The sequence below is a fragment of the Phymastichus coffea genome, unplaced genomic scaffold (genome assembly GCF_024137745.1).
Source record: "Phymastichus coffea isolate CEN01 unplaced genomic scaffold, Cenicafe_Pcof_1.1 PCOF00032, whole genome shotgun sequence".
Taxonomy (NCBI): Eukaryota; Metazoa; Arthropoda; class Insecta; order Hymenoptera; family Eulophidae; genus Phymastichus; species Phymastichus coffea.
The window spans coordinates 1,416,446-1,441,055 of record NW_026706843.1 but is presented as its reverse complement, the minus strand read 5'-3'; the positions used below and the strand labels follow the sequence as shown (position 1 = coordinate 1,441,055).

General features: G+C 39.1%; 1 protein-coding gene across 3 annotated transcripts in view; it reads right to left on the bottom strand.

Annotated features, from left to right (window-relative positions):
• Window positions 1-24,610, bottom strand: part of LOC131663273 (vesicular acetylcholine transporter) — an 897,411-nt gene that overhangs the window by 391,794 nt on the left and 481,007 nt on the right. The window contains exon 1 of one of the 3 annotated variants that reach the window (XM_058933592.1): window positions 23,375-23,494. The exons of the other annotated variants lie outside the window; for them this stretch is intronic. Within the exon in view, the coding sequence (XP_058789575.1) occupies window positions 23,375-23,377 (3 nt within the window). The 5' untranslated portion in view covers window positions 23,378-23,494. Of the gene's footprint in view, window positions 1-23,374; window positions 23,495-24,610 lie in introns of those variants that run through there. 3 annotated transcript variants of the gene reach the window in all.

The window sequence follows — 24,610 nt, the reverse complement described above, 5'->3', positions numbered from 1 at the left end:
GTCAGTCGGCGAACGACGATGATGGTTTTAAACTTTTATTTCGACAGGCATGTCATTGTCGTGTGTCGTTCAAATTTTGTTCATTGATACATGATAATTTGTAACCATATGTAACAAAGCTTTCCATTAGTTTCGTCTCGATAAATAAATTCAGAATTGCTTGTAGAATTGTGTTAGTTTCGATTCAATAATTAGGTAATCAGTAACTTGACCTCAGCGTGTCATAGCCACATCGCTCGCAGCGAGTCGGTACGAATGAGGCGCTTCGGTTTATTATTTATTGCAGGCTTGTTGTTTATTAAGTGCCAAGAGACGTCAATTATATTTCTTTGTAGAAAAGTACAGGGAACAAGATGGCATAAAAATTGTTTAAACCCATACGGTCAAGCTACGAGAAAAATGCATTTGAAAAAAGGTAATAACTTAAAAAAAAAAATTATAGTTATTGATTAATTGCAAATGCGCATCACTCCACGCGCTAATTTGGACGCTTTTCTTTCTCTGTGCCACACGTTCTGCAGTTTTGTAGCTACAACTCGCAAAACAACTAGGCACATAATATATGTATTGGTTATTAAAATATGAATAGCTTTTCTAGGCTTTTTTCAGAAAAAAATCGTTTTTTAAGGGTCTTCTTCTTTATTCTCAAGCTTCCTTTGTTCTTTGTATATCGAGTTGTATATCGTTTAAAATAAAAATTTGTAACACTATTTCTAGCTTGCAATATTGGTTCTGAACAACTTCAATAGTATATGCAGAAGAGAGAGAGAGAGAGTGAGTGAGTACTAGGTAGGATCAAGGAAGTGTATGTTGTTTAGAGGTTCTATATACAGAGAAGAGTCGCAGTTTTTTATCCCACAGATTAGGGAAGAGACCGCACCTAGCCGGCATAAAAACCCCAGTCACAAGTGAGAAAAAGCCTTTTAAATGCGGCAACTTTATTGATAAAAATTACAACCAAATAGAACGCAAACATCGAAATAAGTCCGGCGCAGAGGCATCGCTCGCCTTTGAGCTTTCGCCCTTACAACTTTCCGTGTATGTGCGCGCGTAATCCGGTGGATCATCCGGTCTACTTACCGCTTGCCTCAGGACTCGTGAGAGAGGGAGAGAGATAGAGAAAGTGTTTCCGAGATATAAGGCTCTTTGCGCTCTCGGGAACGGAAACAGCCGCGTAGTTGGAGGCACTTCTGAGGGCTGGTCGCACCTTCACCTACGGCAACAGGTCTCCCTGTCCGTGGCCCAGTAGCCACGAGTCGCTGGTCGCGGTGGCGGTCGGTATTCTCACGGTCGGTTATCGAACACATGTTGACAATGACGTGCTGATGCATAGCACATGCATCAGAGCTGATCCTGTTCCAGACGCGGTACAGGTAGCCGGGAAAATATGCCAACTTATCGCGAGATCAGCTGAGATGCATGTGCGATGCAGCCGCGCTACACGAGAACCACAGACGCTTCGGACACCCAGGCGCATATACCGTAAACAGGTTCCATAATTAGCAGAACTACTAACGTTGCTACGATGTTACTTAAAACTATGTATTCGTAACTAATGCAACAGGTATCAACAGTGGCAACGGGTAAATATTTTCAACATCTGTCATAACAACTTTCGCGGTAAAACCGGTAGTTGAAATAATTTTAGTAGGCTAAAAGTGGTATAGTCAACTTTCATTAACGTCATGTCAAGGAACGAAGGAAGGTTTAGTGGTTTATATTTTCACAGACATCTCGACCAACTTTTAAAACTTAAAATTGCTCTGACAAACAATCTTGACAAGTATGTAAATGCTATTGAGAAAGGCTGTTACAAGTTCTCACGTGTCTATACAAGATACACTTTGTCTGGGATCATTCCTCGTGTCACATGGTGGTGTAAGAGGATTCATTGAAAAACCAGTATGGCTGTTGGATATAAGCATTGCAGCATGCATGATCACGCAAAAGTAAGTAAAATCTTATCACACGCGCGCACGCACACACACACGCATACGTTATTGTTATTGTTATTACTTCAAGAATTACGTCCACGTGGAACGCTGCAGAGGTAAACTAAGTACCTGTACGCATTAGTCTTGGTTCCCTATAGTCATGAATATGCAGACTCACCTTCTCTATCATTTTTTTAAATGATGTAGGAGGATAAAGTTGAACACAATCATGACTGGACCTACAGTTTAAGGTGGAATCCGAACCACCGGAATCACAGTAACACATATATGAAAATTTCATTTCTGAAAATCTTCACATATCCGGGGCTCGAACCCGCGACCTCTTACACAGAAGCCTGGGCTCTTACCCACTGAGCCACCGTGACCCCGACGTAGGCACACACACGCACGCGCGCACGCAAAAGTGCAGTGCGTGAGCGAATGCACAATCTCCCGTGTCCGAATACACGCATACGCCCTTGCACTCGCGCAGACATACACTCGCACCCTCAAAATAATGGTGAGCGCGTTCGCTCAATCCACAGAACGCGACAGCAGGCGGCGACTAGGAGCGTAATCGCTCAACTATCATACGCGGCGAGTGTATAACATTTAGGAGCGGATTCGCTCAACTAACAATCGCGACAATTCAATTCGCGGCGCTACACCGGGCGAGAGCTGGTACGTGAGAGAGAGTCGCGGAATAGAGATGCAACAAACCCACCGGGTGGCCCCTCCCGCGGCTCGCTGGTGGAGAGCCGGCGACGGCGAAATCGCAGTCCTGCCGGTAGTGGAGATCGTTGGATCACCGGCGGCGGCTGGTTGGCAGCTGGCGGCCGGGATCGGCTCCTCAGGCGTCTGATGATGATCGCCGGGGAAGGCTGCTCGAACAGCAGCCGGAGACTCGCCACAAAACTCTTTCTCTCGTCCTAGGGTGTCTTTCTCCGTGCTCTAGAGTATCTCGCGCCGTGACCTTATTAGCGTACGGTCACTCTCTCACTGTCCTCAATCTCTCCCGCCCTCTTAATTCTCGCGGCGCGAGCCGCGCTTTCCGCGTTCTCGCCCATTCCTCTTCCTCTCTCGCTCTCTCTCTCACGCTCTTTGCGCTCTCGCTCCTTCCCGCGTCGTCTTCTCCGCCAGCCGCGCTCTTCCCTCTCCAGGCCCTGCAACGACACGAGCACGTGAATGCTGTGTTAACTACAGCCACGCTCGGCCGCTATATCCGTACGAGGAGAGTGTCGCGCACAGGGTTAGCGAACATCGCTATCAGCCCTGTCACAAATTAAACTTGATTTTGTTCCACTCTCCATCGTTGTGTGTTTAAATTGATATTCTTTTAGTCGTGAGAGCTAACCCTGATGTTCAAATAAAAACTCTAAATTCTTCCTTAACGTTTCGTTTCTGATTTAAGGTCCCATCGGAATCTTAATTAAAAAATATAAACTTTTTAAATTACATGGCTGTGATGTAACGCAAAACATGAATGTATAGGTACAATTGTTACCTTAATCTATGATTTTTCGAGACGAAATTTTAACAAATAATTGAAAGAAGATCAATTTAAATATTAAATTAATGTATATTCGATGGTGTTCCGCGGGATGGGCAGGACCGGTGGTCCGCTCTGGCCGCGCGCGTCGTTATGCTCCCCGCGCACCTTTCCGGACAACCAATAATTTCCACTCGCGTTTTAATATTATTTAATAATGATTTTCAACGGAAATCACGATTCTAACTTCGTAGACGGTTTTCATAATATTTATTCTCTCTTGGCATCGTTTTCGAAAACGATCTCTCAAATATTAAAGATTTTACACTCTATCAATTCGTTTTGTTTATTTTGCTCTTCGTAAGAGCCCGTATATAAGCAACTTACTTTGTCATTTTTTTCCATTAATATTTCAACGGAAAAAAACACTGAAAAAATTCATGCTGACGTGGAATACTTTCAAGTTTAACATATAAAAAAAGTCAGACAGTTTTCTTTCTCTAATCATCGAAAATTCTGAAGCTTTATTCTTAGCTTCCCTATTCGTAATGTGAATATTACATTTTTTTTTCAGTTTGTATAGTCAACATAACATAAACCAAGATCCAAGAAATATTGGTTTGCACAAGACAGTGTGGGCATTAGAAAAAATATATGGCTGCAAGTTATCTGCGAATGATCCTTGGGTGAACGTTTTCAGAAACTGGTTGAGAAGAGAAGGAAAAAATATAGATGCACTCCTCTCCTTTCAAAATTTTCATGACGTCGTCACACCAGATGATGTACTCCAGATACAAAATTATATTCGTGTATGTCTTAACAGAACTGTGGGAACAAAGAAGGCAAAGAAGCAATCGGCTGGACCCTCACTGGTTGAAGAGAATCGGTAACAATTTACGAATTGCAAAAAGCTCGCACCCAAACACTCCCGCGGAACGAATTGCAAAAAGCACGCACCCAAGACACTCAAAATTGTCAAAAAATGCACTTCTTTGAATAATGGAATTGAAAAAAAATGTTCAATGCTAGAGCTTCCGGACTTTTTTCGCCTTAGTGCTTAGCATTTATAGGGACAGAAAACTACATTTTTTCCTTTTTTAAATGAAAAAAGTCCTATTTTTTAAAAACTATTCACCGGTTTTGCCCTTATTCAGCTGTTGGTAAGTGATAGGTATGCGCTTATTCTGAATTTCATGAACATCAAACACTATTTTCATAACTTTTGATAGATGATTTCCATGTATTTTTTAATGTAGAATACGATGGTGCTTTTGATGATGGGACACTCACCAACGACTGAAGAAGGGCAAAATCGCTAATAATTTTTAAAAAATATGACATTGCGTTACGCCCGGGTTTTGGGCATTAACGCGGGCACGATCGCGGAGGTAAGCGAGAGGGTGAGCACTGATTCTACGCTCGCCGCTGCTGCTCCGGCGGAGGTGTTGCTGCTCTCGTCCTGGGTGGCGCAAAGGTGTTTGTGCTGCCGCGGCTAGCGGTGTGGGTCAGCGAACATGAGCCCGAGTCGTGCGGGATGAGGACGGTGTGTGTAGATTGAAAATGAGCAGGGGTGCAAGTATTCTGTACTGGCACGTCGTTGCCCTAACTCGGCTGCAAGGTTCACAAGCTCAGCGTGATCGAGCTCGGGGCAACAGGAGCTGCGAGGGGAAATAGCTCTAGGGACAGCTCACGGTTGCCCGGAGGTGCAGGACTCGACCACGGGGGCGGCTTTGGAGCTGCGAGGCTGTGCTCTAGCGTCAGTTCCAGACCACCCGGAGAGTGGTGAGTTCCGCGAGGAAGACATTTATGGGGCGCGCGAGGCGTTAAGTAACTAAAGACTCCACTCTCGGGAAGTTCCCTTCTCGAGTTAAAACTTCGGCTACTCGTGGTCCCTGAAAAAGTGTTCAGCCTGCACAAATCAGCTCTCAACCTTTTGGACACGAGCCGAAGTGTAGGCGGAAACGTTGCGTGATAGGGTTGCGTATGTACACGGCCGTGGCTCTAGTTTCTCACTTGCGTGCGTGCGTGCGTGCGTGCGTGCGTGCGTGCGTGCGTGCGTGTGTGCGTGTGTGTGCGTGTGAGTTTGTGCCTTGTCTGAGAGAGAGATAAAAGGGGGCGCGAACGTAGAGCAGCACTCAGCTTATCGCAGATCATGTATGCAATTTGATTGTAAAATAAAATTGTATAGGAGGGCGTGCCCGTGTCAACTTTTTATTTAAAAGCGCAGAAAAAAAGTTGCCAGTTACTTTTCAAATTTTTACGAGTATTTTTTTAAGCAATAAGGCATAAAAGTCCGGAAGCTCTACCGTTAAAAACATTTATTTCAATTCCATTCTTCAGAAAAGTTAAATTTTTTGTAAATTTCGTTATGTGCGTGCACGCACGTATAGTACACACAAACTATAATCTAAATCATAACTGAAAATGATTCCTCTATTTTATAATTATTTTCTCTTTTTACAATCAGTGAAACATCATGTGCGTCTAGTGCTGATATGGTTCAAAAAGAAAATAATTTTTTGGATCCTCCATCACCTCCCACACTCATAAAAGTTAGTAGGAAGAGAATCCGGTCACCTCCAAAAAATTTTTCTAAAAACAATATAAATCCGTAAGCTCACGAGTATTTTTCAACCCTATAAATATTAATTAGAATTATAAAAAAGAAGTCAAGAAGCTCTATTAATATACCATCTTCTCTACCATCTGCTACCGCGGTTAGAAGTGAAATAAGCACATCGGGTCTTTCGCAATCGCCTATACTAAGTATGGGGAGAAGAAGACATAGAAAAATTATATCTTCATTGAGCAATGTATCCCAGTTGTGTTCTTTGGCAACAGAGCAGCGCAGCAACGCTGATTTTGATTATGATGGTCGATCTTTGTAAGGCATCAGTGAACTACTAAACGATATTCGAGTTGCATACACCGGACGTCAAGTGAAGATTACTCAATAGTCTCTACGCGCGGTTTCTCGTTTTCGATTCGGTCATGAAAGATGAAATACTGAAGGCTTGAACAAAAAAAAAGTAGGAAATATTCTTCGTAAATTTTAATTTTTACAATCTTTATTTCGTAGTTTTGTTTCTTCATACAAAATTATAACTTCAAAAGTACTAATGAACAAACGTAAGACTACAAATAGGTATTCTAAATTTCCAGAAAAAATAATTTTTTTCATTTTTTCATTACACATTGATTGTTGACGCTTTACGAATACGGATATCAATTTTGAACTTTAATTTTCATAAGAAAAAACTTAAAAATGCCTTTATGAATAAAGGCGTTGTGCCCTCAGCCGACGTCGCCGAATTATTCATAAAAGCGTTTCAATAATTTTATCTTGTGAAAATTATAATTCCTAAATTAATGTGCATATTTGTAAGTGTTAACAAACAATTTACTAATGAAAAAATCTGCTTTTTTAAAAATTTTAATTTACTTCTGTTGCTTGTAGCTTTTATATCAATACTTTGAGATTACAATTTTGTTGAGAAAAAAAATTGATAAAATAATTTCATAGAAGACTATGAAAAAGTAGAATCTACGACATATATCTCCCTTTTTTTGGTTCAGCCTAATAGCGATTTTTTTTTTACAAGGAAGTTGAACACGAAAGACCACGGAAAATGCATTTATTTCCTCGCATAAACACTAACGTGTAACCATCTCATTGACGACCATGGACTGCATCTCGAACGTTGTTTCAGTGATTATGGTGAGGATAATACTTATTAAGCAATGATCGTTTTTTATGTTGTTTTATAGAAGACAGTCGCTTTCACGTATCAACACTTTGGACAACGAATCCTTGCCACCTGAAGGAATGCAATTGCCAGCTTCGATCAACTCCAATCCTTTGAGGACTAAATAATAATACTATAATACACCAATCGAGAATCTCTCTACAAATTCTCATGAAAATGGAATCATTGATACGGAACCAGCCAAAGTAATGCCAATAGAGTTTCAGTCGGTCTCGAAGTGAAAATTGAGACCTTTGTTTATTGCTGCGAAGAAACTATTCTAATAAAAATATCGACTCAGGACTTTTTTCAGCTCAAAATACTCAAAATAAGTTTTGTTTTTCTTTGTCACAAGTTTCAAAATATCAATTGTACACCTAATAAGGACATACAAACACAAAGCTATATTTTTTTTTAAATTCATCTTTGCCACGCTTTTCTTAAATTTTTTAGTTTGAAACATTGGTTAGTCCTTAAAATAATTAAAAAAAAATGTTTTAGACATCAAACATGGCGGATCCATCATTGCCGCTGGAATGAGATGCTCCACCCTCAGCTACTGATCGAAATTCAAAGAAAAAAAAGGGTCGTCAATTCACGAAGGATTTTGTATCGGGGCAAATCGTATGGACAAAATACGGCACGTATGATATTTTGCCCGGCAAAATTGATAGAGTTGATGCGGGGTCTCTAAAATAATATTTTACAATGGCACGAATACCTCGTACAAATGTTACAAAAGAAATTGCTATCCGTTTGAACTGAAAGATCACTTGCAGCTCTATGAAAAAGCTGCCGATAAAGAGCTTTTTAAAGAGTACATGAGAACATTTCACAAAGAAAATGATGCACACATGAAAATCAAAGCGTTGACTGATGTAATTGACTTCTCCATTTACTCTTAATAAACTTTTGACATGTATCTGTACATATCTACAGTTATTTCTGTGACATCCAGCCATAACCGTCATTCGTGTTTTTGAGATATTCGAGTTTAAAGTTCAAAAAATTGCAAAAATTGGGAAATTATGTTTAAAACTTGATATTTTCCAAAAAATATCAATTGTACAGAACTTTTTGAATGGTAGATCCACCAAATTATAAAAGCTCGTTTGTGTTGATATGATGATATGTTGGGTGAGTTGTGCTGCTATTTCAGTTAATCAGTATATGGTACTTTTATTTGTAGAATATTCGAGGGTTCCTAAAATTATTTATAACAATTCGATACCTGTTTTCGATGTAATTTTTACAGATATAGAATACAATGGTATAATTATATTTGTTGTATAGTTTGAAAAAATAGAACTAGAACTAAAAAACATTTAATAAATCAAAAAAATTTTCTGACAAATTCGAATTATCGTTTCTAGCAATTTGCAGTTCAGTTTTGCAACAAATTATACCATAGTGTTCTGCGATAAATAATACTTGAAAAACACGTATCACATTGTTAAAAAAATTATTTGAAAGTCTAAGAATATCAACAAAGCAAATTCCATACGTCGATCGATCCACAGGCGAAAGTTTTCGTCCAAATTCCTCGACAATCCATGAAACGTTTTTTTCAACTCATATACGTATATGACTTTAACGTAGTTTTCTTACGAAGAATACGATGGCGAATTTAGTTTCATGAGTTCGCCCGTATCCTTTATTCAAATTGAAAAGCTTGCCGAGTTTACGCTGTTATGCCGGGTACTAATTTTCTAAAACCGAGTTATGTCTTTAAGCATCGTTGTTTACATGGGTTTAAATCTTCTGCTTACAAATAAATAAATAAGCGCCGATCATTTTCCGACGAATTTTTATGGTGGCTAGTATGGATGGGTACGCAGTACACGTGACATTAATATAAAAACTTTCTTCTTTCGCAATTATTTTTATTTGTAATTTTTCCCACAAACAATTAACACAAAAATCGCATGTACCCCGGAGTGGTGCTCATTTGTTTTTACTTATTACTCACTATGCATAGCCCTTTTTCCGAGCCTGAATTCCGTCCAAATCTATTGCAAGGGCAGTCTACGCTAGTCTTAAGCTTGTTACAAAACTCCGACTTCGCCTGCATTTCCTCTGAGGCCACACTAGGCTTCAGGATGCAGCCCACCGCTCCTCTGCCCTATCTCACACAGCCCTCCGCTCGTCCGCCCTATTGCACACAGCCCTCTGCTCGTCCGTCCTGTTTAACGTTGTCGTCCGCTCATCCGCTCTATTTCACACCGTCCTCCGCTCGCATGCATTTTTCGCCGTAGCCCTCTGCTCATCTGCCATTTATGACGCTGCCCTCTGTCCGTCCGTCTCATTTCGATGTTTCCCTTTCACCGTCCGTCTAATTTCGACGCAGCCCTCTGCTCGTCTGCCCTATTAGACGTAGCCCTCCACTCGTCTGTCCTGTTTTAACATAGCCCTCCGATCGTCTACCCTTTTGGACGCAGCCCTCCCTCGTCCGTCTTATTTTACACAGCTCTCCGCTCATCAGTCTTGTTTTAACATAGCCCTCTCATCATCTGCCCTTCTGGACGCAGCCCTCCACTCGTTCGTCATATTGTGACCTAGGTCTCTGCTCGTCTGCCCTTTTTGACATAGCGCTCTGCTCGTCTTCCCTTGAGGATGCAGCTGTCTGCTCGTCCGTCCTATTTCACACAGCCCTCCGCTCGTGTGTCCTATTTCACCCAGCCCTCTGCCCGTCCGTCTTATTTCGACGTCTCCCCCTCGCCGTCCGTCTTATTTCGACGTAGCCCACGGCTCGGAAGCCCTTTAGACGCAGCCCTTCGCGCGTTCGCCTTGTTTCACACGGCCCCCCCGACCCGTCCGTCTCCTTTTACTCTGCCCTCCGCTCGTCCGTCTTTTTACACCTTGCCTTCCGCTCGTCCGTCTTATTTGGACGAATCCCTCCCACCGTCCGTCTAATTTCTTAGGTCGCACTGCGTTCGTCTGTCCTGATGCCTCCGAGCCTCACCCCCCGTTTCGTTTATTCTTCTCAAAATCCGCATCTTCGCCACATCCACTACTCTCTCCGAGCAGCCTGGCACCTTTGAATCATTACCGATCTTCTTTCGTATGTCGGTTTTTTAAACGATGAAGTTACCATACGGAACAGGGCAACGAGAGATTGATTTTTAAAAAAATTATGGAAATTTGTTTTTGGAATTTCTTTTCACCGAAAAGTGGCGAGAGACTTTTATAATTTTCAGTTTTTTATTATTTATAATTCTTAATTCAACTTGGAAAAATTGATGTACACACATTTACGCACTTTATGAAAAGCGTTTCGCTTCCCAGACTACGACTTAAAGTTCTAATGCGTTCTACAATAATCCTAATTATTTTGATAATTGTAGCTTGCTCGTCAGATTGATAATAATATTTCAGAAATGCGCAATGTATTGTAGATCTAGTCTTCAGCATTGCGATATTTTCTTTATAATTATTATGTGCTGGAAATAATTTCATGACTAATGATCATTACTGAAATTCAAATTTCACTTACCTGATTCGAGGCGCCGAGTTGCTGCAAGCCATCGTAGCGACAGCATTTTTGTTTACGAGCCGCCTACTTGCCAAAATGCGTTTTTTCTCGGAGATTTAAAGCTCCTTCTATTATAGGCTCTATTAGAGTCTCACCCATAGTCTCAAATTCAGATGTGATACGATTCGCACGCGTGATAAATTTTAGAATGGATTTCCTGTGTGTGACTCGTGTAAATCGTCTCGCACACGCGAATTGAGACTTTGTTCCAAGTGTGATGACACATCAGGAGTGAATTTCCAACATTGAAATTTTCAGCCGAGGGTTGTCAGTATTTATTTATTATTATTTTATTTCTTAATCTTAAAAAAACGTATAACCAAGCTAATTGGAAACACACTGTACGCCTCTACCTATTGATCTCAATTTTCTCAAAAGCAAAAAAAAGCAATGACGTAGTAGCCGATCACAGCGATTTTCAGCATTAAATGAACATAATTCTTAAGTAAGACAGCGAGTTTGAATTCGACGACCACGAATACTAAATAACCTATTTCGCAAAATAAACACAAAAGCTTTCACGTACATCATTGTTATTAGTCAATCGGTATTGAACCGTTCTTTTTATTTATACGCGTTCAATCAATGAATACGTATATCAGTATGTAGACATGGGAGCTCCGTGTTGCACGATTGGGTTGAGCACCGCTTGCAATCAGCGGCGGCGCGCGCCGCTGCCCCCCCCCCTCACTGCTCCGCGCTCGCCACCAAACGCCCGTTCTTCTAAAGCTGTGCGCTGATTGGCCGATCTTTGAAGCTAATTATCTAATTACCTAATTATTTAATCGAAAAACTAAGAACACAATTCTGAATTAATTTTTCGAGACGAATCGAATGGAATTATTAGTTACATATGTTTTTGAATCACCCTGTAGATCATAGATAAACAAATTAACAAAGGAAAAAGACTGATTTCTGAAAATCTTTTTATTAATACTAATAGTTACACTATCAATAGACTAAAAGATACACCATTTGTGAATTTAATATACCAAAGTATTTTTAAATTATTGGTGGATGCATAAATTGATCAATTTAAAATATTAATAATAATTATGGATTTAACAATGAATAATCCACGAAAATTGAAGATTTTTACGTAATAATTAAAATCAATTCGCAAAAATTTCTAAACTAATATATTGTGACGGTAAACGTCACATTAGCGCTAATTGCCTAACCTAGTGGCTGCCTGCGGGGGCAGCACTTACCGGAAGACGAAAAATGTAACAACGGAATTCGGCACGCGAGCAGACGGAACGCGCGCGATTGAAAACGAACCAGTGAAGAATCAGCTACCGATACGGAAGCCACGGAAATCGAGACCGACAAGCAAATTACCTGTGCGCACGAGAGAGATCGAGAGACCGTCGTTACAGAGCTACACGGAGCGCAGACCTGAGCCAGAGAAAGCAGCGTCGTTACCTGCGGAATCCAGAGTGTGTGTGTGAGGTTTCGCTATTGAGGGCGAAACCGTGTGCGCGCGAACTCGCGATCCGCCGCATAGAACAGACAGACTTTCCCGTAGTGAGATGGCGAATTGTTCCCTTCGTCTTCGTACGTCTGCAAAAATAAAGGTAAGCTGGCCAGCTTAATCTCGCGACCGCGATTGCATGCATGATAACTAATTTTCCGTACTCGAAGCGAAGCGTGCATGTAATAGCTCTGCTAACAAAGAGCGGCGAGCGATCTGACACTGTATGTTGTCATCGTGCGAGCGCTACCGTAAACATAAACGCGTGGGCCAATGCTAGTGTAATATTCTGAGAGGACAATAAAGAGTTTTCGTTCATGATGTTAACAAGTACTTTCGACGTGTTTATTCCGTATTGATTCCACTCCTGTAGATTTGTAGATTTGTTGGTTGACTGACATCCGTTCCGTCTTGCTCTCCGACTTTCTTATTTGATATAGGTGATTACGCGCATCTATCTACGCGATCGCCCGAATAAAAATAATTAAACGGTAGCAACCCCGTTACAATATAGTACTTGTGAACTTACTGATATGTTATAGACCTATGAAACTGTTTACAGAAAGGAAAAACGTTGTATAACACTGCTCATTCACTTGAAATAATGAGATGTAGGGCCGAAAAATTAAATAGACATTATTTATTTGTATATTATTGGATCCAAAGCTCAATTAAGAATGAAATCCGTATAGTATAAGTGAAATGAGAGTGATAAGTGAGAGAGTGAAACAGGGGTTGCAGTCATCATTGAGCGGCAGCAATACTTTCGGTACATTAAATTGTTTTTTTCATTTTACAGGAAATGAATAGATAGTTAAAGAATTACTATTAACCCTTTAACGCTCAAATGGCCAACATTTCAACGTCAACTTCAAGCTCTTGCCTTTCAATTATAACCCATTTGAAAAAAATATTGAGATACATATTCTTGTGTAAAAAAATCTCATTTTTCGAATGGCATCGTTAAATTTATTGAAAAATGAACGCAAACAGTTTATTTTTAACAATAAACAAAAAAAAATGCAAATTTTCAAAATTTTTTTCTTTGAGGAATTTTTTCAACTATGTTCTCGGTACTCCAATATATCCTAACCCATCAGGATACGGAACCCGAAGGTTGTACTTCAAAAATATATCTTTAGATACTTCGATTTTAACTGTTAATGGATCCAAAATGGCGCCCGAATGCCCGAAATTATTGCAAAATCACAGAAATTTGCACTTTTGAAGTCGAATCTAAGTTTTAGCAGGCAAAGTGACTTTTCTGAGTTTTATATCAAAAGATTGGATGCATATTAGCAAAATTAGCTCACGCAATTGATTTTCAAGATGGCGGCCACCAAGAGTTAGCTGAAATAACGTATTTACACGTTTTTATAGCCACTGTATAGTCTCCAATCCTCTTTTTTTGATCGTTTAGTAAACTCTCTGAACCATTAGATCTAAATTCATTATTAGCTTATCAAAATTTAAAATGGCGGATCCAATATGGAGGACCGCAACCTGAAAAATAGCTATTTACGGAAAATAAAAAATACCATCGTATTCTACGTAAAATTTGAAATAAAATACCTTTACTTCATTTTCTCGCTCAGAGTCGCCATTCTCGAGTGAAAAATTCCCAAAGTATCAGAAATCGAAAATTCGCAATTGTGCTTCTAAGACGATGTAATGGCCTTACGATGGCGATCGCGCGTTCTTTGCCTCTGATTTATCAGTAATCACTAGAGTTGCCCGATTCTCACCACAAGGAGGTGAACGCCTTTGAGAATCATATTTTTATTGTATTTTTTTGTATTTTTTGTATATTTTTTGTATTTTTTTGTATTTTTTGTATGTTTTTGTTTTAATTTTCAGTTTCTTATTTTCTTTCCATTTAGGGATGAGCCGTCTTGAAGCATGTACCACAATAATACATAGAACATGTAGTGCAAAACTTTCGTGTACGAATTCCAGAACCCTGATTGCCGCACAGCTTTCGGACCTCAAGTTGTTTGGTTTCATGGAGTAATGATCCAGATTTCCTGCAAGACCTGCTTAAGTAATTCTTACCTATTCCCATAGCAAAATCTTTTGTACTCATTTTCACGCCATTACTCTGATTAGCAGTATTATATACAATCACAGCATTAGCTATGGAAGTTTGAATAAGTCGGATAAATATTATCCACGTCCATTTTTTAGATCGTATTATTGGTTCTATTTTATTGCAACGTTGATCATGTAGATCAACTCCACCCATGAATTTATTATAAATCAAAAAAGCTCTTGGGAAGTCAAGTTTTCTCTTTTCTTTTTGACCTTTTTGACGACGTAGAACAGGGACTAGTGGTGTTGCTCCAGCTGCAGTTGATAAAATAGAGACTGGTTTCGAGTCCATTACGGTCAAGAAATTCAAACCATTATTCTAATCATGTTTTACCTCATATTTTCCTCGAACGTCTTTCTTTTGGATACTATTTTTGACACAGACTCTATTTTCTCTAACTGTACCAGTAGCACACAACCCATATTTTTTCAAATGGATAACATCGATCTCTGTTACGAAGAGTCACGGTACTGAAAACTACTTACAGTATATTGACAACCACACGACTACCTAGAGCACATTTTGATAATACCCCATCCGTATCAGAATTTTTCCCACAGTAAATTTCAAAATCAAAAAGATAGCCATTAGCACAGCAGAGGGCCCACATTTTGATTCCGAACCTCACGGGCTTACCTTTTATGAATTGTCTCAAATCTGTTCTTCCATAAAACTTTAGCATCATTTTGTCTATTGACAATGCTGTTGAAAAAATACCATAACGCATCAAATTTTTTCTAAATATATCTGTCAATTTTCTGACGCGATAGATCCTATCAGTATTATTTCTCTCTTCAGGCTTATGAAATTTGATTTTTGACTTGATCTGTTCAAATCTTTTACGGGATACTATCGGTTCAGCTCTCAAATGTGAGTCCGTAGACCAGTAAAATCTTTGAGATAGTCTTTTATTGTATGTGGTAAATATAATAATACCAATGAATACATCAAGTTCAGTCCTTGACATTTCACAGCCATTTATTTTTGTGCATTCAATGACGTGATCCTTCATTTCGAGAGTGAAGAAGCATTCAAATAAATTTGTTGGAGTATTTTTCAATATGCTTTCTTTATCCAAATTTCTGAGGAATATCTCATTTGTGAAAGTCCTATTATGATTATGCTCTCCATTGAGCTATTCGTACTGGTGATCATTCTCTAATTTCTTTTGTGAACTACTGTAACTTTTGTAAACATCATCGTAAGAATTGATAATAAACGTGGTCGTGGAATCATCAACTTGCTCCGAACCTGAATCGTCTTCTGAAGAATCATCAGAATTTCCATTCATTGAAATATCTGAATCAGATTCACCAGAATCTTCAACATTTGGTATTATATTAGCATTGATGAATTCTCCACGTTCGTCATACTCAATGGACCCTTGTTTAACTGGGTTCCATTGACTGGATTGTTCCAAATTTGCAGAACTACTATTCTCACGTCTACAGCTAGTGTATGCGTTGTTTCACACTTTTCCGTTTTGAGGGTGGTATAGCGTAATCAAGACATTTCCACCTCTCTCTCTGGGCGCCAATAAGTTGGCATAGCCCACTGTCTTTCACTCCTTCGCTTTCAAATACATTGGGGATCCGGAAGTCAAGTTTGCTACGACATCCCTGACGCACTCAGCGAGTCGGAACCTTTTTGATCTAAGGCGGTGACCTCCTCGAAAGGAGTACCGATCTTTTCACGGTTCGACGCTCAAGGAGAGCGGAACTAAAGGCTTGACTCTCGGTTTGGGAGCGACGGGACTCTAGTTGCCCCAACGTCTACTGCGTCGGAAGCACGCAGAATACAAATCTTACGAGATTTGCTTTATCTGGTACCACTACCCCGCAGAGGCCAACCCAAGTTGGGATATCAGAAGGGAGGCTCAGCCAGGACAGCCAGAGGAAGATTCCTAAGACGATCAACCAACTAAGTCTCCCCTCCTGGGCTCGCGTTCGAAAAAAAATAGTAGGAAGCCATTGTATATCTCTTTCATAGAATTGAATTTAAGGCCCCAATTTACTTTTGCTATTTTACTTAGCTCGAAGTAGGTGCTATTGCAGTCTTGAATCACGTTTCGAATATGTTCTTCCAATCGGAAGCCTTTCGAGATTGTGATTCCTAGGTACTTGACTGTTTTGTGCGTTCTAATGTTGTCTTTCCCAATTTTGACTGTAGGGTTCCTACTCTCGCTTAGTTGGCCTTTTAGCCATATTAGTGCTGACTTTTGTACTGCCAAGTTCATTTTGTCAGACTTGCACCAGTCCGTCATTATATTAATAATTTCTTGGGCTTGTCTTTCAAAGTCAATGCGTATTTTTGCCTTAATGATAGGAAGCACATCGTCTGCGTAGGCTAGTACTTCGTATCCTGCGTCCCTGATTGCCCGGAGTCGTTTGTCAAAGATGACGTTCCAGCCTACCGGTCCGAAAACTGAACCCTGAGGGCACCCCTTCGTCACTGTTTTCAGTGTTTCTTCGAAGTGGGCATATATGCCCACTTCTCGATCACTGAAGTAACTCTGGAGGAGCTTATAGATGTTTCTCGGGCAGTTTCTTTCTTTCAATTAGGAGAGCAGGCTTGGCCACCATAAGGCATCGAATGCTCCTGAGACGTCCAGTGGAATAGCGGCTACGTACTTGATCGACGGATCAGATTCTGCCTCTTCTACTATTTCATATAGTCTTCTGATGGCGTCCTCTGTGGATCTGTTTGCCTTAAAGCCAAATTGATCCTCCGAAGACCAGTCCGAGCTGTTTAGATTGTTGGAAATTCTTTGAATCACAAGCCTCTCGAGTGTCTTCCCGGCTATGGGGAGTAGACATACGGGTCTATATGATTTAATCTCGTTCTCGGATTTTTCAGCCCCTTTGAGCAACGTGATTAGCATTCCACTTTTTCATCTTCTGGGGAACACTCCGCATTTTAGGCAGGCGTTAAAAAGTCGTGTCAGTTCCTGGTGTAATGGTTTTGCGTTGACAAGCATTTCCGACTCTATTCTATCTTTGCCTGGTGATTTTCCTGCCTTGTTCGCTTTAAGGGCCATTTCAAATTCTCTTATTAGGAAAGGCTTTACGTCGCCGGTTACTGGAACCTCCCGCATATCTCTGCGAATCTTTGCGTGTGTATCATTTTCGTAGCTTGGGTCGTCATCAGGCATTAATTCTTCTAGTAGAGTCATGCTTGTTTCTTTCCAATCTTTTGTAACAGAACCATTACGGTTAACCGTACACATTGCTTTTGAGATTCTGACTTTGTTGGATGCTCGTTTGTATGGTCTCCAGCTGTTACATTTGGCTTTGTTAATAGCCGTTGCATATTCAGATTTCATTTGACTCAATTTATCAAGTGATCTCTGGAGGGCTTTCCTTTGTTTTCTATTCGATCCTTCCTTGTCTTTCAGAGCGACGATTTTGCGTTCTTTTTGTATCGCTCGCTTCTTACTTCGCAAGTCAGGGTTCCACCAGGGTAGAGAGCGCGTTCTTCTCTTTTTTAGTGGAGTAGAGTTCTTTGCTGCCCTTACTAAGACCTCTTCAAATTTTGAAACATATGTTTCAATGTCTTTAGAGGTTCTTGAAGGGAGTTTAGCTAGGTTCTCTTTCTCGAATTTACAAAGTTTCCCGAATTTCTCCCAATCGGCTTTTCTCATGTTGAACCTTGGTTCTAGTGTTTCTTCGGTTCGTATGAGTCGGGCTGGTTGTGAGGCAAAATCCAGTTCGATCACTATGGGCCTGTGGTCACTGGTGGTCCATTCTTTCACCGCCTAGCTAGCCAAGAAGTTTGACAGATTTGACGTATGTAAAGTTACATCGATATCCGTCTCGCCCCTCGTGCTACGGCACGTTGGAAGTTAGCCCCTCCTGTTGGCCACTATTAGCCCGTATTGGTCTATGAATTCTTCAATGACTATTCCATTCTTGTCCTGTGTACTAGACCAGATCTTTGACTTGGCATTTGCGTCCATACCAACTAAGACTCTTTTGCCTTTCAATTGCTTGAGAGTCTTAGCTAGTTTGTCAAGATAGGTCTTCCTGCTGTGGCTGAACTGGCAGTAGATGCTTATGAAATAAATTTCACCAAAGGCTCCGACTACTTGTGCACAAACACAGTAGGAGTCATACAGATTAGATATCTTGGTAGTAGTGACTTTGTGCGGATTGTAAAGTATCGCAGCTTGGATTTTTTCGCCTTTTTTAGCTCCATGAATAGCTGCGATGCTGCCCATATCTGAAATCGCGTTATTCCAGTGGTATGGTTCTTGCACCAGTGCCACCTGTATGTCAAGATTTCTCTCTGTCATGATTTCTCCCAGCTCATCGTTGGCTACTTGCCTTTTGTTGAGGTTCAATTGTATGATCCTCAGTTTCGGGCCCAGTTCAGGGTTTTGTTGTGCGTTCAACTTAAACCTCTTAACTGGTGGGCAATCGTCTTTGCTTTCGTCAAGATTGTTTGGTTGCGAAGGAAACTAAGTTGACGCCGGAGTATTGGAGCAGTGCTCTGGTTTCTCGACGGTCGCCTCCTGCTTACGTTTCCTCGCCTTATACCTAGAATGGTTGACCATATCGCTTTCAAGGTACAACGCAATGTCTAGTTATTGGCTGCTGGCGATTCTGGCATTTACCTGCTTGCAGTGAGAATCGGAAAACTCCGATCGAAAACGCGTGATTGTGAAGTTTAGAGGCAAATTTTCGATTTCTGATACTTTGGGAATTTTTCACTCGAGAATGGCGACTCTGAGCGAGAAAATGAACTGAAGTTATTTAATCTCAAATTTTACGTAGAATACGATGGTATTTTTTATTTTCCGTAAATAGCTATTTTTCAGGTTACGGTCCGCCATATTAGATCCGCCATTTAAAATTTTGATAAGCTAATAATGAATTTAGATTTAATGATTCAGAGAGTTTACTAAAAGATCAAAAAAAGAGGATTGGAGACTATACAGTGGCTATAAAAACGTGTAAATACGTTATTTCAGCTGACTCTTGGTGGCCGCCATCTTGAAAATCAATTGTGTGTGCTAATTTTGCTAATATGCATCCAATCTTTTGACATAAAGCTCAGAAAAGTCATTTTGCCCGCTAAAACTTAGATTAGACTTCAAAAGTGCAAATTTCTGTGATTCTACAATAATTTCGGCCATTCGGGCGCCATTTTGGATCGATTAACAGTCAAAATCGAAGTATCTAAAGATATATTTTTGAAGTACAACCTTCGGGTCCCGTATCCTGATAAGTTAGGATATATTGGAGTACCGAGAACATACGAGGTATGATCAAAAAGTAAGGTGAATTTTGAAATTTAGCGGGCTACGTCCGTTCGATCTTCGACTTTTTTATTTGGTTATGTCGGTACACTCGTCTAGAACATACGTTCCAAATTTCAGCTTTGTAGTATGTTTGGTATGTTTGTGAGAGGCATCAAGGTTAGAAGTGTTTTGCGTGCTCCACGATTTGCTGCTGTCTAAAAACATGGATCAAAGAGTTTGCATTAAATTTTGTGTGAAAAATGGAATCAAATGTTCCAAAACACTTGAAATGCTGAAAGTGGCATACGGTGAGTCTACTTTAAGCCAAAAAAATGTTTACAAGTAGTATAAACTCTTCCAAGAAGGCCGAGAAGACACCGACGACGAACCTGGTTCTGGACGCCCCAGCACATCAACAACTGATGAGAATGTTGAAGAAGTGAAGAAAATAGTGTTGGGAAATCGTCGAATTGCCATTAGAGAAATTGCTGATGATATTGGCATCTCATTTGGTTCGTGCCAATCAATTTTGACGAGTATTTTAGACATGAGACGTGTGTCAGCGAAGTTTGTTCCGAAATTGCTCAATTTCGACCAAAAGAAACGTCGCATGAGCATCGACCAAGAGCTACTGAATGACGTCAACGATGATCCAGATTTACTCAACAGGGTTATAACAGGTGACGAAACATGGGTATACGGTTATGACGTCGAGACTAAGACTCAATCGTCCCAGTGGAGGCATTCTGGATCACCAAGACCAAAAAAAGCACGCCAAGTTCGATCAAATGTAAAGGTTTTGCTTACAGTTTTCTTTGACTGCAGGGGCGTGGTGCATCATAAGTTCTTGCCACAGGGTAGAACAGTAAATAAGGAATATTACCTGCAAGTTATGCGCAATTTGCGCGAAGCAATCCGCCAGAAACGTCCGAATTTGTGGAAAAATAAAAATTGGCTTTTGCACCATGATAACGCCCCTGCTCACACATCGTTGCTTGTGCGCGAATTTTTGGCTAAAACCAACACAGTAACGATGCCACAGGCACCGTATTCTCCAGATCTGGCCCCCTGTGACTTCTTCTTGTTCCCAAAACTGAAGAGGCCCATGAAAGGACGGCGTTTTGCCACAATTGAGGAGATAAAGACGGCATCGAAGGATGAACTAAACAAGATCACAAAAAATGATTTTTTGAAATGCTTTGAGGATTGGAAAAAGCGTTAGCACAAGTGCATTATATCCGAGGGGGATTACTTTGAAGGAGATAAAATAAAAATTGATGAATAAATAAATATTTTTTGAGAAAAATAAAAATTCACCTTACTTTTTGATCACACCTCGTAGTTGAAAAAATTCCTCAAAAGAAAAAAATTTTGAAAATTTGCATTTTTGTTTGTTTATTGTTAAAAATAAACTGTTTGCGTTCATTTTTCAATAAATTTAACGATGCCATTGCCGAAAAATGAGATTTTTTTACACAATAATATGTATCTCAATATTTTTTTCACATGGGTTATAATTGAAAGGCAAGAGCTTGAAGTTGACGTTGAAATTTTGGCTATTTGAGCGTTAAAGGGTTAATATATTTTGAAATGCATTAATGAAGAAGTTTTGTTTGAAGATTCACTTGGCAACATGTAATCTCGACTTATTCATTCTATACTCTGCTTCTACACATACAACCACACATACACACACACACATACACACACACACACACACAAAGAAGAATTCACAGACGAATCACTTTCAAGGACCGTGAAGCACTTAACAAGACCATTCGCAAGATTGAACTTTAAGGAACTAATAAAAATATTTTCCTTTTAAAGATGTATTACTTAAACATATCTGTAAAACATTTCAATTTCAAATGTCGATTGCTATATTTGCACAAAAATAGAATATTTTACTAAAGTATATAGATTAAAAAATGCCATTAACAAGAACAAAATTAGAAGCTTCACAAGAAGAAAATAGTTGTTCACGTAAGTTAGTAACTCAATCTTGTTTAATTCTAATGTTGACAAAAATTTCAATGATAGAGCAAGTGTAAAATAATGGCTCAATTGTACAATTAAAGATGAATTGTGGAATACCTTATGATACGAGGGGGGGTCAATAAGTCTTTACAAAACCTAAGAGATGTCGCTCGTCGCGCTTAAATTATCATGTTTTTGGCAAGCAATACTACTAACTAGATATCGTACAAAGTTTCAGCTCGATTCATTAAGTCATTTTTTCGTGAGTGTTGGTTGAACAAAAAGTTATTGGTTTATTTGAAAAATGGAAAAAAACAGAGTTTCGAGCGGTGATAAAATATTTTCATTTGAAAAGCCTTACACTAAAAGAAATCACAGTTGAGTTGAACGCCATTCATGGCAAATCTGCCCCTGTGTTTAAGACTGTTTATAACTGGGTAAATGAATTTAAACGCAGCCGTACCACAACAAAAAATGAACCTCGTTCAGGAAGCCCCGTCAAGTGAGTACGCCCGAAATGGTCAACAAAATCCACGATATGGTATTGAGTGATAGAAGATTAAAATTGCGAGAATTAATTGAGGCCACAGGGGTATCAAAGAGTACAATCATTTCAATTTTGCATGAAAAATTAGGGATGAAAAAAATATCAGCAAGATGGGTGCCGCGTTTGCTCACTGTTGAAAACAAACGAACCCGTGTGGTCACCTCTGAGGTTCTTTTGGCACGCATACGTCGTAATCCAGAAGACTTTTGGCGTCGACTCGTAATTGTAAAAGAAACATGGATACACCACTACACTGCTGAAACCAAAGAACAGTCCAAACAATGGATTACCGCAGGAGAACCAGCCCCAAAGAAGGCAAAGACAGTATTGTCAGCTGGCAAAATTATGGCCACGGTTTTCTGGGATGCGTATGGAATCATCTACATTGACTACTTGAAAAAGGGCCAGACGATCACTGTACAATATTGTGCGTCATTATTAGGTCAGCTGAAAGAAAAAATTAGAGAAAAACGTCCTCACTTGAACAAAAAAAAATGCCTCTTTCTTCAAGACAATGCTCGAGTTCACACGTGTGCAGTTTCTATGGCAAAAATTAACGATTTTAAGTTCGAATTGATTAACCATCCACCATATTCACCTAATTTGGCTCCCAGTAACTTTTTCTTATTTCCTAATCTTAAAAAATGGTTTGCCGGACAACGATTCACGTCGAATGAAGAAGTCATCGCCGAAACAAATGCCTATTTTGAGGGTTTTTAGAAATCATATTTTTCTGATGGCTTAAAAAAACTGGAAGGCTGTTTAGTAAAATGTATCGACCTTCAAGGAGATTATCTCGAAAAATAAAAAAAAATTACATTCGCAAAACTTTTTTTTCCTTCTTTTTGTAAAAACTCATTGACCCCCCCCCCGTATCATTGGCATTAATACTTTTAGTACACTCAATTGTTCTTTCATTTTATAGGAAATGGAAAGATAGTGAACGAATTACTATTAATATGTTTTAAAATGCATTAATCAAGAAACTATTTTGATGTTTTATTTGGACGATATGTAACCTCGACTTATTCATTATCAAGAACAATTAAGTTTCTCTATTTGCACAAAAGTAGCTTGCCGAATCCACTAACGAAATTGATTTAATTTGTTGGTTATCACTTTATAATCTACAGAACAGTAAGTTCATCTGCAGTTTATGTTTAAAAGTACTACATCATTTTAAATAATAACCTAGAAATGTTTATTAGCTCTCTGAATATGATAACCCTCAAGCCAGAAGTTATTTCAATGTTTGTTTGTTTGCGTAAAATTCTTTACGCATTTGATTACATCTATATCAATAAGATTGAACCAAAAATGATTATTGGTTATTAAAATAGACTTTACCATTCCGTATCGGTATCCGAAGGACACATAGGCATGAAAAGAAGTTACAAGATACACGTTACCACCAACTATAGACCAACTTTGAATCCTCAAATGAATGTCAATTCCAACGACTAAGTACGTCCTTACTGAAACCAAAGAAGAACAAATATCATATTATCTTGAAATCACTCAGGCATATACGCATTTATTTGTGAATAAAGAAGTTGCTCATGCTCTAACATTAAATACACCGATACACAATTTCATTGCATTTCTACGATATAATAGCCAGTAATGGGAAATTTACTCCATAATTTAGATAAGGTACTCAATTATTTCAATTGTATATTTTTTATACAAATATTTACGAAGAGCTTTTGAAAGTAGTTGGTACAATATTGATAAATTACGATAGCATGAAACCCATCTCAATCGCAATAAATGTATTTTTACTGCACGTTCACTGGAATTGTTGTCACAATAATGATGATCAATATGATCATATATATATATATATATTAAGTATCCACATCAGAGAACTTTTTTGGTATACATTGAACCCAAGAAAACTCTAATATCTCCACAAGTTTTCATATAACATGATCTGTTGACCCTTCAATTTCTTGCTATTAATTCAAAGCGAAACTTGATATAGTACTATCCCAAAAATTAAAAAGCGACACTGAGTGATTGTATAGGCAAGCTAAATATTATTGAATAATGCTATTTTTCAATTAACGATGAGGTATTATTAATTGTATAGCGAATAGAAATATTTTTCTATAGCTTGTATACTCTAAAGTTGACATTTATAATGGATTACCTGCCTTTTACTCAGATTTTAACAAATTTTTTCTAGTTCTTTATACGTATTAATTGTACGGTTAACTATACTGACAACAAAACATACTTCAACTTTGAGTTCCAGTCCAAACCTACAAAAGTAAACATTAACGTAGACTATCTGGCACAAGCTCCTTTACCAGTATTGTCAAAATTTATCAACAAGATGAGAAAAAAAATCCATGGAAGTTAATTCGAAAAATTTGACGAGTTTAGAAAGAACTAAATAGCATTTTAATATTTATGATACTTCTATCTGTAGAGAAATGTGAAACAAAACTTATATGGATAATATTCTTTAACTTTTTAAAAATAGTTAAAACATAGGTAGTTACAGTTAAAAAGTTCCTGAGATAAGCTAAAAATTTAAAATTTTTATTTTTAAATACGAATCTGTCGTTCTACCAACTC